Raw genomic sequence first — 15,152 nt, 5'->3', positions numbered from 1 at the left:
TACTCACTACTCTATTTTGAGAAAATATATATCATTTATTTTCTCTTGTCGCCTGTTTGATGATTGCTTGAATTTGCTGATGTGTTACGCGAAATATTGAAACTGTTTTTGTTTGTTTGTTTGTTTTGAAATAATACGATCTTTGACGCGATCATTAATGTTCAAGTTCGATGTACAGGAACTTTCATATTGATACAGGCTTGATCCAAACCAAGTGCACTGCCAAAGAATTAGCATACTTGGCAGTTTCTTCTTGTGATTGTTACAAATGCAAGCGTGTGTTTACTCCAAGACTAACAATGGCATGACAATAAAATTGCAGCATATAAATCGTCAGAAATATAAATCAATATTTTGATAAACGCTTTGTTATTTCTGGAAAAAGCAAAAATGTGATTCAAATTGTTTTTGTACTGCAATATTCTTCCGAAAGCAGGCGGACAACACTCAGTTAATGCACATGTTTATGTAAATACTATGCATTTTCGTTTAAATCACATACAGGGATCTCTACAGCAAATATACTATTTTTTTTTTCTTTTACAAATATTTTTACCACTCCATGACTTAAGTAATATGTATTTATTTTAAGTACAATGAAAACTTAAAGAACTGTTGATTTGCAACTTTATATATAATCTGTATTTCTCCTTGTATTTTTCAATTGTTTTCAACTCTCGCAAGTGCATTATATCACTCTGTCAGTGAACACTGTGAGTATTTTCAGATGAAAACTCTGGAGAAGGATAGGCTGTTACTTTGCTTACTATTTAGTACTGAACTCTTCTAATCCGTCTCCGAGCTCCGGGGCATGTCGACTGGTTTCCATCTTGTATTGGTCATGCAGAATTAGTGTAGATTAGGCATAAGACCACAGTTATTTTAACTATCTGTTCTATATTGACACTGGACACTATTGCAATTTTGCATGCATTCCAATTCCCCTAAAATACCTGAACTCAACAGAACTAGTCAAGAGAAAATCTTTCAGCCACAATAAACATGGGGTTGACCGGCTCTTTTTTCCACCATTTTGAACCAAATCACATGCATATGAAGAATACCCTCTAGATGGCCGCAAACAGGCAAAACAGGCCCTATCAAAAAGTCATATTATGCATATGCTGACATTCTCATTCTGTCAAACTGTATATGTACCTACTAATTATGTCATTTATTGCAGGTCTTTCACTCAAAAATTCACCAATATTCACCATCAAACAGAGAAACTATTTTCCGCGTAACCACTTCCTTATTGTCAACAAAGGGCAAATAACTGTGCCTAAACAGCGGACTGCCTTGCAGAAATAAAACACAAAATATAAATTTTAAATGTCAGCGAGGCAATTTTATGTTTTAATGTCAACATAAATTCATATCAAAGATGTGATCATTACAAATACATTGTCCATGTACCAGAAAACGTTCCCAACGTATTATTTTGGGGATTTCCTAACAGAAATATGCAGAATAAGTTAGGAAGTGACGGGACAGTGACGGTCATAAGTTATCACGCTGTCCCGAAATGTGCTATTATTTGGATTAGGATTAAGCATGTCAGCCTATCCTCCTCTATAGTATCTACTGAAAATACTCATATACGGACACTGACCATTGAACATTATCTTTGCTTTGGTAATTCCAATGAACTCTTTTGATCGGAAGATTAGTATTTTTTAATTAAGTGTTTCTAAACACGAGCATCAACAACAAACAATACATGTGCATTCTCAAATGATACATGGCATGGTATAACTTTTAAAATGCAAAATAGTTCGTTTTAACAAATGTCAACAGTATTGTAAAAAGGCTTATACTGTCCGGTATATATTCTAAAGGATTCACTTATCCAGATACATTATTCATATAAAGTGATCTTTTGTGTTGTTGCGTGCCTTATAAGCATAAAAAAAGAAGTTTGCAGACATTAAAACAGTTTAAATTGAAAACACATGATATGTAACAATTTTCATAGTTTTGTTACGAAATAAAAATATTAGGTATGGAATAAAAACTTTTACATCTGCTAGAATATAGACCTATACATTCTCACATGGTCCCTCAGTTGGTCTAGATAGTTTGAATTCATAGCCAACCTCTACTAGATGAGAGTGCTGAGGTACAGCTAAACCAAGTATTCAGACGATCATCGATCATGCAATAGGAACACAATAGCTCCTATCGTCCAAGAAAAACATGTTCGTCAATGACTATTACAATGTCCTATACTCAATGTTACTTAAAACTGAATATGACTGATGAATGATAATTTTCGTTGTTTCCTACACAGAACCTTCAAATATTAACCTTTGTGGACAAATGTGTTTGCAATTTAGCTGAATATATCAAGATAGAACCTACACCAATACTTTAAAGATTCATTTTGTTCATGCTTGAAGTAATTCAAGCAGTTAATTACGTAATTTTAGACACAAAAATACAAAACACTCAATTTCTCAGTATCAAGTGTCCAGATATTGTAATATAACAACTACAAACATATATCATCTCATTGAAATTCTTACAGGTTATACTGACCTGAAAAGCAGTAAAAATATAATGGTGATGAATCTTTCAGTTTGTTTGAAACTGAACAAATGTTTGATATAATAAAAAGGCCCTGTGTGTAATAAAAAGAGTTATTTTGCATTATATTTCTGATGCAGGGATAAAGACGTTGATACACGTATGAAAAATATGCTGCAATTATTACCTTTAGTGTGTATGTTAATATGTTAATAGTATATGTAATATCATTTATACATACATACATACACTATTAACTAAGCGATTCTTAAGGATACACTTAAGTGTGTACTTGCATTTTTGGATATTTTTTGTTTTTATTTTATATAAATTCATCATACCGTCCTCTATCAAATGCAAAAAATATTTTTAAAGGTTAACATGATAAAAACTATATTTGATGAATTTTAAGGATAAACAGTAAACATTTGACAAATGTTTAAAATAACACCTTTCTGAGAGAAAAAAACAGACAGACTATACTTTAAGTCACATCACCTAAGCTTTGCTTTCTGAATCTGAAAAACTATGTGGTCATCCAATGCTCTAAAGGGAGCTTTAATGGAAGTTTTGTTGCTTTGGTGTAACCGGAATTATATGGGTGATTTTCAACAGGTAAATATAATGAATTCTGACTGGCTGTCTTTGTCAAAATGCCTGATTATGTTTAAATAAAATAAACAATGTTCAAACTGTCGACTACTGATACATGGAATTGGAGAATGAAGCAGTCTGATTCACTGGTGAATGAAAAGCCTACAGATAAAGATCAAATATTACATTTTCGTCTTTTTCTCAGAACAGAATTCACAACTTTGTTATGTACTTGAAGTAGTTAAAGTCCTTATTTATAAAGGAAATTGCATAAAAATGGCAGTCAAGAAACCAAGAACTGTATTTTCGTAAGAACGAATTATAATTCAACATGGGCAAGTCTATTTGTTTGTTCAATAGATTGACATTTATTTTTATTTTCTGATACTCCTGGAAAGAAAACCACTTACTTCTGTAGGAAGCTGTACAGTTACTTTTCATGCATTAAAATTGGTATTTACTAGAATCATGTTGAGACTTTTTGCAAGTCATCTGGACCAGAATCGCTAGTGCTATTTCAGGATTTGCCAGAAGTTTAAATGTGGCTAATATACTTCTGAACGTGCAAAAAATAAAATTGAAACCTAAACTAAAACTGAAAAATCGCTTGCTATGGCAATTTTGAACATGTAAAAGTCAAGGAAATGAACAAATAACAGAAACTATAAAGTAAAGAACTTCCTGCACCATCCCCAGAGAAATACAATTTGTTACAGGAACGTTGGTTTTGACTTTTGAAAGGCAAATGAATCAAAAACGCATTACGAATACCAGATTTTAAACCTACGTGTAGTCGACCTTGAAATTGACATTAAGTAACTTAGTTCTCAACATGACAAAGGCTGACTCTACTACATTTCAAAGTTTCGACTTTTTCCTTGTTTCCGAAAAAAGCCAGTCATAATATCGACCCGTCAAGACGATTGTGAAATTTGCGGATCTTACTTTTGTTTATTAATACCAGTAATAAGACTCTGTCCTGTACAATTTTGTTACTATTTATATATAAGGTATATAAAATGGCAAATATATAGAGAGCCTTTATTTTGATTTTCTGACATTATTTGCAAAGTTTACTATTATTTACTATTAATCATTACTATTGTTTTCATGCATTTCGATGTATTCTAGCATAAAACTGAAGTTGCTGTCACTTTGTGGGGCAGAAAATGTGATTCTCGCGCTCAGGTAAATGTATCACGGTCCCAAAATGTATTATTCCAAAGGAAACGTGAAAAAAAGCTCCAATATTCCCGCGTATTTCATGGAAATTTAATGACGTTGAGAGGTAATGTATTCATTTTTTAGTTTTTTGTTGTTGTTGTTTTTTTGCGTTTTATGCTAGAATAGCGTTAGCGCAATTTCGTGTGAATCCCTCGGGATTCTGCAGATGTTATGACAAGAAAAAACATGCGCTATCTCTATATTAACACATCGAACCGAAAGCGAATCTATGCGTTTTCGAAATCGTCTAAGACCCTCTCTCTCCAGAAAGTTGGTCTTTGGTTTTTACTTGACTAGGAGTTCAATAAGTGTATATTTTCGTTTCGGTTAAGCTTATTATGTTCAATTTCGGCGTATTAAAAATATGTTTCTTTTGGGACAAACATATAAAAACGGTTAATATGCCTTTAAACATGTACAAGAATTCACTGAAATTAATATGACTTATAACCATTATGACCGTTATGACATTGATTGCGATGTTGTAGAAGGCACGTGACCTTACTAGTTAAACCTCACCATGATTTAATTTAAAAAGTTCTTGTCCTTACAGGTTCGCATATCACAGCAGTATATGATTGATATAACAACTATTCACAATGAACTCGGATTATCACTATTGAATATGAAAACATTCACTGCGATTTCTGATTATCACACTGGCCTGTGTTAATAAAAGAATTTATTCATGAAGCAACCGATGATCCTCTTTCACTGTCCAGATTACTTGTTTGTGTCTCTGAATATGGTGGTGGACGTTCTATATTTCCATCAAACTTTCCAGATATGACGTCATCATATGACGGCAAACCTACAGGAGTTATCACTTTGCCATTTTCAAAATGCTCGTTACTTGTGGAAGAACTCTGGCCAGCTGTGTTTCTTAGATATTCTGTGACTGAATTGTAGAATGAACCACTGTTTCCTTCCTGCATTGTGACAGAGTAAACCATTGAATGGGAACCCGAACGCCTTTGTGCATTTTGTTGCATATGGCGCCTCCTGTAATACAGAACAGATACACTAATATCAATCCAGTTTCTTATCTAGTAATAAACGTAAGTATGGACAAAAATGCCGACTTTTATACTAACAGTAAAGAAACTCAAATGTATCACAATGATAGCTCGCAGGTCAGTTTTCAAATTAATTAATCACTGTACTGCCATTAGCAGTAACCGAATAAAATTGTTCGAGAAATCATGATTTTAATTCATTTTGACATTGAATAAGAATTTGACATAATCTTAAAAGATAGAATGCTTGTTAAATACCGTATTCTTTAAAACGTTTAATGCTGGCGCTGGTTAGGTTATTATTTCACAAACTTATTATTTATGTTTCATTAATTTGGCAATGCACATGGCTTTGACTGATTCTCAAAATCTAATAAACCTGAATGACGACACCTGACCAAAAACCAAACGAGGGCGTGATGAATCAAGTCATCGTGTAATTATCTCCAAATATTGATTTTCGACACCAAAACGAACGTAGAAAATTCAAAATCTAACTCAAATGGCAATATTTGACTGTGACTATAATATGAGTCTGCACATGCGCAGAAAATGTTAAAAAGCGATTTTAAGATATTTTGCACTGTTTATAAAATAATATACGTGTAGTTTCATGTATATGCCTGTTGATGAACAGCTGCGACCGTGTCATGCATTTCGAATTTCGCTACATATGTATTCCTGTACTGGCAAGATACCTCGTATGTTCGAGAGCTTTGTTTGAAAGCCATTTCTTGTTGTTTTCAGACAAGCCAGGTTAGTATTCATGGCAATGATATCATGTGTGCATGAAGGCTGGGTCAAACCATGTACACATGTCAAGAATGCTGATTAAAATGCCAAATCCTAATAACGCATAAATACGTTATAGGTATCTAAAAACTGTGGTCATCTTGAAAGCTCAAACCTTTTCAAAACATTTTGTGTTTTTGTATATTTCCAGAATCGTGGTGTGCTTCTCTTCCGACCCGTAAAAGGCATAAAACCATTATTATAACTAAATCGTGCGGATTTCTTGCACGTTACTTATCAACTGTCAGACGATGATTACAAGAGGTATTAATATTTGTTTGTACGATATAAGGTCATATAATCAAATATAAATAAAAACAAATAGTCAGTCTCACTGGCTAATTTGCACTAAGGAAAATCACTCACCTCAAGGTTCGCAAGTAACAAAACACAGCACAAACACTAAATATCAGGAAGATAATCAGAATCAGGGTACTTATGCCGTTGAACTCTGACATAGTTGCAAAACGTCGTATCTTCTCGGTAATTTTAATTCGAATATTGATGTCTCAATTCGATTTCCTTTTAATTAGTTTCATATTAATTTGTCATTTGACATAAACACGTGGAACTGCAAGTTACATTTCACTTATCTCAACAGCATGTGTCTGTTTACTTGACTGACTGCTCCTCTGAAATAAATGACAGCATATATATAATAGATATAGGTCAGAGGGAACTAGGTAATATTTGGGGTTACAGGTCTTTCCTTACATTTAAATTTTTGATACCACTTACTCGGGAAGAAGAACTATCCAAGACCTATCATAAAACTTCAAGAAAGGTACACGTTGAATAATAAAACATAAGGCCCGCTGTATACGGCTTAAACAACCCTTTGAACGGGGATTTTTTTTTCTTTTCTCGAAAATAATACAAAAGTAAAAACTGATAGCAATTAATAGCAACGCCTGTATCAAGTGAACGTTATCTTCATTTCATATAAATTAACGCAAATGGTACGAGTATACCAAGATAAATATCCAAATATGTCATTGGCTCTTCGCATTTTTTTATCTAGAAACTGACATCACTTACTGTTCATTCTATTCACAAGACAAAAATTCAGTCGGATTCATAAAAGCGCATGCACTAGTTTGACTCCAGCGATATTATACCAGAAGTAATCCTTTTTTATGGAAAAAAAATTACAAAAAAAAACTGCATAAACATTACCTTGAAATTAAAACTCATCCGTTTACAGTTAATCAAATAGCAAGTTACAATAATTCATGCTGCTCTTTAGGCAAGAGGGAAATAATTAAATTTCCAAAGGCCCGTATTGTAATGTTTTAGGTTATTGTCAAACACATCCAAAACAGATTACACAAATGGGCGATCACTTTACATGGTAAATTAGCACATTGGAATTCCCTTTTCAACCAGTCAGAAGAGCACAAACGATGGAACATTGTTAACACTGACCAAATCATGTGAAAATATCATTTCAACGGTGACACAGAAGCAATATAGATGTTTCACACGTATTAATAACTTTTACGTCTTTCATGCAATACTTAAATTTCTGAGATCAACGTATGTTTTTCATTCTAGCATGAAAGTACTTGCGGTGTTTTAGTAACTAATCAAAGAGAACAAGATAGTGACAAAATGCACATTGCTCTTAACTGTATAAATATTTTTAAATGTATTTTGAACTTCCGCATACTTTAAATCTGCCATGCAATATAATATTGTTACAAGATAACTATGAAAAAGTTGGGTAGACTGAGGCTATCAAATGCACAGTAAAATCGAAACTCAATCTTATATAATTTTCAAGCTCATTCTGAAGTTGTTTTAAGACATATTAGATCAGACTGGTATATATAAATATGTAAGATATTTTTTATCAACTAAAACAACTACATAATGAAGGGGTCAAATACGGGGACATCTGCTTTTTATCGCTACATATTTACGTAACTACTTTTACTGTCACACCTAGGTATGTCTGTCATACGAAGATATGACTTTTAACGATCTACGATAAAGGATTTGTGCACAAAAACGGTACGTATCTGTGTTATTTGCCGTCATCGAATGGCATTGCACAAAATCGAGGTTTGTTCACTTATTTTGATAATATAGTGTTACTTTGCCTCAGATGTGTCACTATCATTGACCAGTTTAAGTAAATAGCAAAGTAAACCTAGTGTTTTTCTTCTTAAATGTCACAGCTTTCAAGACGAGCACTTTTTCTATCTCACAGTGTGACAGATTCATGACGACAGTATTGATTGTAGAAATATTTTCATAATTTGGGCATTTTCTTAATTGAAAATGTGTCTGTGATACATGAGACAGACATTTCGTATATCAGTAAATGAGTGCTTTCGGTTACTAACACAATCCGAACAAGTTCTTTTCGATATTTTTACCATATTTTGTTGTTATCTTCTACCGGCATTTATACACACCTTTCAATGATTTATCTCCTGGCAATTCTGTTGCATTTCGTCCTGAAATCCTTGACCATTTGCTGAAAGGTATGTTACGGTGGATCGTTAGAAATCATCTCTTCGTATGTTTAACATCCCGAGGTGTGAATTAAGTAAATAAGTCTGTAGTCTAGGTCAAAATATAACTACTTCAGAATGGGTAAATGGTCGATATGAAGACTGGATACCATAAATGAAGTTTCAAACCATACTTTATTATTCCAAATAAGTAAGTCGGAATAGTAGTCAACACGCTGAACATCTACGACCAATATGTTCTAACAATTAAAGTATGGAAGATGATTTATTTATACATCTACCGTCTATGGAATCAGACATAGATTATACATTGTATGGAAGTCATTTCTGTCCGCTTAATATCATGGACAGTTTTTCAGTATATAAAATGAACGTCCTATTTTATTTACTGTTTGGTACGTAACATGTATATCTAGATAAATAGTTAACAATTCAGTCTATGCCAGTAATCAAATGCCAGATCAGTGATATTGGTATAGGGTAAATTCATTATATAATTGTACCCGAAAGACTAGTTAAGTACAAATGAATAACTCTTACCTTTTCCTGCTTCCTGGTCCAGAGAAAAAATTTTGATGTTTACCTGAATACTGAGAAGAATTAAAATTTATGACACTTGAAATAACAGTTGTTTACCCGATTCAATTCGCGTTAAATATAAACCGTTTATATGTATACCGTAATTCAATACCCAAGGTTAGAGTGCTCAACGGCGCATTAAGGTAAGTATTTGGTATCATTTGTATACTTGACTTTTGTTATACTGCTGTTTGTATAAAATACAAAACGAAAACAAAAGTTGGGAAAATGCTGCATTTGATTGAATTATGGCGGAACGATAAAATTGCAAGAAAAAAATAATATAATTAGTTTTATTATATTACTTTAAACTTAATAATGATGATAATAATAATAATAATAATAACAGCTTTATTTAAAGAGGAAAACATATTTGGCTAAAACCAACTTAACATTTGGTCCTCTGACATAAAAATCCTTTGATGTAAGATACACAGTGAAGTGAAAGACATGAATTTAGTAACGTATTACGAACACATTAATCCTTTGTGGCATAAACAGTATGTAGTACAATGAAAAGGGTTTAAAATCTAGGTAATATCAGAATATAAAATTATCTATATAATAAATAAATACAAATAAAAAAATATTTGTAATCCGACGCACCTAAACCCTAAAAACTCTCATGTCAGAAAAGTACGGGAAAGCGTTGCATTACATTTAAAATGCAATAAAGTAAATATGGTTATCATGTCTGAATGAAATTAAACATATGTTGTAAAAGAACATAACAACACATCATGTAAGAATATGAACACTGCAAGACTATTACACTTTGTGATAAGATATAAAGAAAGAAAAAAAAGAAAAATAAGCATGAAAGAAAAAATATGTTGTGACAGAATGGTCATATAAAATATACACAATTAAATAGATAAGATGAGAATGCCAATGTAAGTACAATTATGTGAGAAACAAGCAAAAGAAAATGAAGCGTCTACAGAAGCGTGCAGGAATGTTTGCGACAAAATGATTTTGCATCTCGTTAATGTCTCGCAAAATTTCCACTTCAGACTTCGTGCATATTTCTGAATAATCTAGTGTACACTTACAGAAAAGTATATGGAGTCAGTGGTGCAATGTTAGCGGGTTGGACTACAACACCAGCCGTCCGGGTTCGATTCCCGGTCGAGGCTGATATCCCGACTAGCGTTCAGTGCTGGTTGAATTACTTAATATGGTACTGTTTCCAGCAGTATCGGCCTAGACTGGATGCTGGGTAGGTAAATATGACATGTCGTGGGCTCGGCTGGAAAAAAGTTGTTCCGTCCATTCCAGGTGGGGACTTTCGCCGACTACCCACGTTAAACAAGACACTTTACCTTTACCTTTACGATGTCAAGACAAGAACATATTCTATCCCTTTTGGGAGTGTAATGTTGGTTGCATAATTGATTGATCCTGTACCACATAGTGAATAGTACAAAAGAACACACATTCTCTGACTTTTTATTTTTGGGTTACCTTTAAGTTATTGTAACTGTCACGGCACAATGAATCTATGTACAAATATTGTCTTTGCTATCTTTATTCAACTGAATTAATCATTAAACAATGTGTCCAATTTTCATTCAGTTATGTTGAAATCTGGCAGAGATAAAAGCAAAGAACCAAGTGTGAAGTAAGAAATATTCTTAACACCTCACAGTTGACTCTGACAGACATTAACATTTTAATGAAAATTTGACACAGTACTCAAAAATTCTTTTATTTAGATAAAACATAACTAGTAAAGCAATCGGACGTAAATCCACCGGGCAGTGACAGTTCCGATAATGTAACCCTGAAATAAAGTCAGAAAATGAGATACAGTTGGTGCTGACCGCTATGTGAAAGAAATGCCATCAGCAGAATGAAACAATTTTCAGACAAACCTGATACTCACGAAAGAGTAAGAAGACACTCATGTTCAAACACGAGATATTATTATGGAAATGTGCATTAGCAGACCAACAGACGGACATATAGTGCGGCTTTGGTGGTGGGAGTGAATATTAATCCGCGAAAGAATGAGCGCATATCTCTTGAAGCAAAGCTAATACTCTTTTTGTTGCGTATTCATTTTAAGACATTTTGATCATTAGACTTTAGTGTACTTTTTAAACGCCGTGAATTTCATTAAAGGGAAGGGCAATGTTATTCTTATGTTAATTTCATCTGCTATGATTTCTTAAATCATTTAAAGAAGTGACAGGATTTTCAATATCGGCTTAAAAATGAGAAAGCGATGAGCATTTAAATATTTGATCAAATTGGCAGCCATTTTGTTTCCATAGCAACAAAACCAAAATGGTGGATTTTTTTAGTTTCTAAATACATATTTGAACTGTATTTACTTATGTCTGTAAAAACAATGTCTCTATCTTTTCCAGTTAAAATGAAAGAAATTATTATGTTTTACATCTTAAACTAAAGAAACGTATGACATTAACTATTTAAAAGGTTATTGGCTAAATAAAAAATTCAGCAGTGTCTTAATGACGTCATATACACTCTAAAATGGCTGACTCCATGATCAGCCATTTTCTTAGATTTAAGAAATGGTTTATTATTATAATAGCAAAAGAGTGCTTTAACACTATTTAGGCACGATGGGCGGTTATACGTCAGGCGTAATTTGTTTAAACGCGGTTTTCCTATAAATTATTTCATAGTCGTAGACGTCATTCGCCCCCAAAAACGGATAATTCAAAACGAAATGACGTCAACGTAAAAAAAAACAGCTCAGACATTCCCGCGAATTATGGAAATTTAATGACGTTGAGGTAGGATGTATTCATTTTTTTAGTTTTTTCGCGTTTTTTTTGCTAGAATAGCGTTAGCGCATGTTCATTTCGTGTTAAACATCTGCAGAATCCCTCGGGTTTCGTTGGTACTCTCGCCCTACGGGCTCGGGCACCAACCAATCCCTCGGGATTCTGCAGACGTTATAACATGAAAAAAACATGCGTTATCCCTACATTGCCATATCTTTTCAATGGTGGTCCGATTTTGAAAATTCCTTCAGCGTTATGAAAGGCTTTGGAATGGCTTTCATAAAAAAAATAAAATATTGTCAGGCATTCCTTGCTGTCATTAGGGATTTACACATTATGTAAATTTTGTGTTTAGTTTTATCCTATTTTAACTGCTTATTGTTGTTATGTTTTATTACACTCGAATAATCATTGAACAATGTGTGCAATTTTCCTTGGCATTTGTTTAAATTTGGCAAAAATCAAACATAAATCCAAGTGTGGGGTTAGAGAAGTTATTACAGTTTACAGTTTTATTTGGCAAATCAGCAAATCAATGCCTTTGGCCAATTAACTAAACCAAACTGAATATGGCCAAGACATACAATACACATACATAATACAGGCATATTTATATACATATTCAATATTTAAAATGGGAGAGACATCGTGATAGACATAGTTCTTATTTGGTGATACATTTGTACTACAAACTTAAGAAGCAGCTATGCGCTCAAGGGTTTCATTTCTACGCTCAAACGCATCCTTTAAATTATTTTTAATTATTAAGAATATTTACCAGGCCGCTCAAACGCATCCTTTAAATTATTTTTAATTATTAAGAATATTTACCAGGCCGGCAATCCAGTCAGAGCTGACTTACAATGTAAGTCCTAGGATTAGCTATGTCTGTAAAGACTACGCCTGGTGGTAAAAGTTCCTTACGACGATTGTCCTCGGGGTGAGGTGCAAAAAAATATATATGAATGTCGGCTGATGTGGTTGGTAACTGATCAGCTAAGTGGTGGCAGTGTCTTTATATTGTCTTGTGTAAGGTGTTAAGTACTGACTGGGAGCGGGGACTATATCAAAGTTATCAACCATTTTATAAACTTGTTGTAAGGTGACTACCTTGTCTTCAGCTCTCCAGAGTGCTAGCTCTAGCTTAGTTCAATCAGTATGTTCGAAACCGTGCCCAGAACAGTGGAATTATAAGCTGCTTGTCTTTATTGGTTTGGCAGAATTCAGTTTTCTTTTTAAACATGGGTAGCTTTGCTTGTTTGTTGGCCATTACAGGTCTGATGTCAGTTCTTAAAATTCCGCTTGCAACGGCTAACTGTAGAAAGTGATTCTTTTTGAAAGGTACTTTATTGCATTTTAATTTTTTTCAAATCTGAATTTTACACACATGAGATACCCCAGGTGCGCCCGTTATGTTAATTTGACATGTCAACGTGATATATCAAAGGACTAGGACCGATAAGGCTAGGTTGTTTTTGTTTTTTTTTTTTTGTTTTTTTTTTTTTTTTTTTTTTTTTTTTTTTTTTTTTTTTTTTTTTTTTTTGGGGGGGGGGGGGGGGGGGGGGGTGTTGTGGTTGTTTAATTTTTATTGCGAATGTTCTTTTTAACATTTTAGAAAAAGCAGTGAGAGACGGTTGTTTTTGATGAAGTAAAAATCATTTTTAGTAAGATTAGTAATATCAGGTCACAGCGCAGTGATTTTGATGTGATTTTGGGGTAAAGCAAAATATCTTTTTGAAGATACATGACGCCTACTGTTCTCTTCTTTTTACGATAGTTTTAGGATAATTCTTCAAAATGAAATAAGGATTTTCTACATCTACATCTTTCACCGGACCGTTGATTTCCGACTATCACTGGGCGGCGCTGTCAGAGAAACAGTTGTTAAAGAAATTATATGTTACAAATGTCAAGAGAATAAAAGCTAAATAGGGGGAGGACAATCTTAAGCTTATAAAGCTTCCTGTCCAATCCTTTATTTTATATTTGTAATCATGTTGTAAAATATAGCAAATTAAAATATGTTTAAACCAAAAGCTAAATAGACAGTATGCTACACTTTAAATATGACAGATGCGATGAAATTACATATTGACCACCGCCAGCCTCTCTCTAAAGATACTGAGATTGGGGCTAGATTTAACATAGGTTGAAAGGGAGTTCCAGAGTCGGATGGTCCTTGGAAAGCAGGAGTTAGAAAAGTACTGAGTGTGAGACAGTGTGTGGGGGGGGGGGGGGGGGGGGGGGGGGGGGGGGGGGGGGCGGGGGTTAAGTAATTTAGGTTTCTAGTTGGGATAAGATGAGATTGATCGACTGCAACTGTCTTGTCTGGGCCCTTATTTTGTAAAACGTTATTAATGAGTTGAATGACATTCTGTATTGGAGTGTATTCCATTCTAATTTAGTTTAATCATGTTTTATTGCTTAAGAAATACGGCAATACAATACTTATAGGTTATTAGCTTTGTATCGGGAAATATGCACGAGTTCTTCAGCGGAAATATTGCGCGACTTTAGGAGCGCAATATTCATCCGCTGAAGAACGAGTGCATTTTCCTATGCAAGCTAATAACCTTTTTATTACACACGCATCTACACGTATAATATTATGTAAATATTCATAAATATGTTCAATAGCCCGAATAGGATTGACATACTGAACTAAATAGAAAAAAAATAGTGCAACAAACACACTGAATAACCGTCACGCACCCGATATGAAATTCAGGCGTCAGTGTATAGAAAAATATTGACGTTTCCGGTGCCAGTGTAACTTAACGGGGAATAGAAACGAGTATGTAATAATATACAATACATGCAAATAAATCAGCAAACAAACAAAAGGAAGATTAAACACATGTAGTAATAAAGTGGATATCAAAAGCAAACGGATTGGGCCACAAGTTATACCAACATTAGCGGACGGCCCTTCCCTATAACCAGACATATGGAACAAGACTTAGAAGATTTTGTATTGTCGTCAGGCTATTTATACGTCATGATTGCAAAAAATGTAAAAAAAGAAAATTCTGAAAATGAAAAGACAAACATATTGGAATGAATCTAAATTGGCAATCGGTACATTTTTTTTTTTTTTTTTTTTTTTTTTGGATTTAACGTCGCACCAACACATGATAGGTCATATGGCGACTTTCCAGCTTTAATGGTGGCGGAAGACCCCAGGT

At 33.7% G+C, this 15,152-nt stretch overlaps 1 protein-coding gene across 3 annotated transcripts; it reads right to left on the bottom strand.

The window, feature by feature from the left end:
- Nucleotides 1–1,343: 1,343 nt before the first annotated feature.
- Nucleotides 1,344–9,344, bottom strand: LOC123529799 (uncharacterized). 3 transcript variants are annotated; one of them, XR_008366674.1, is made up of 4 exons: nt 9,173–9,344; nt 8,573–8,634; nt 6,519–6,784; nt 1,344–5,346 (listed from the first exon to the last, which is right to left on the bottom strand). XR_008366674.1 is itself a non-coding variant. In XM_053521200.1 (2 exons), exons 1-2 carry the CDS (start codon nt 6,608–6,610, stop codon nt 5,031–5,033), a joined length of 408 nt encoding a protein of 135 aa, XP_053377175.1. In that variant the 5' UTR covers nt 6,611–6,784; the 3' UTR covers nt 1,344–5,030. The 3 variants fall into 3 exon arrangements, 1 of the variants encoding a protein (XP_053377175.1); XR_008366673.1 differs by lacking the exon at nt 8,573–8,634 and having other exon boundaries at nt 9,173–9,334; XM_053521200.1 differs by lacking the exons at nt 8,573–8,634; nt 9,173–9,344.
- Between the last annotated feature and the right edge of the window lie 5,808 nt (nt 9,345–15,152).

This window comes from Mercenaria mercenaria, chromosome 13 (assembly GCF_021730395.1).
Source record: "Mercenaria mercenaria strain notata chromosome 13, MADL_Memer_1, whole genome shotgun sequence".
NCBI classification, from domain to species: domain Eukaryota; kingdom Metazoa; phylum Mollusca; class Bivalvia; order Venerida; family Veneridae; genus Mercenaria; species Mercenaria mercenaria.
Note: the sequence above shows the minus strand (reverse complement) of the source record. Positions and strands in the feature narration are given on the sequence as shown.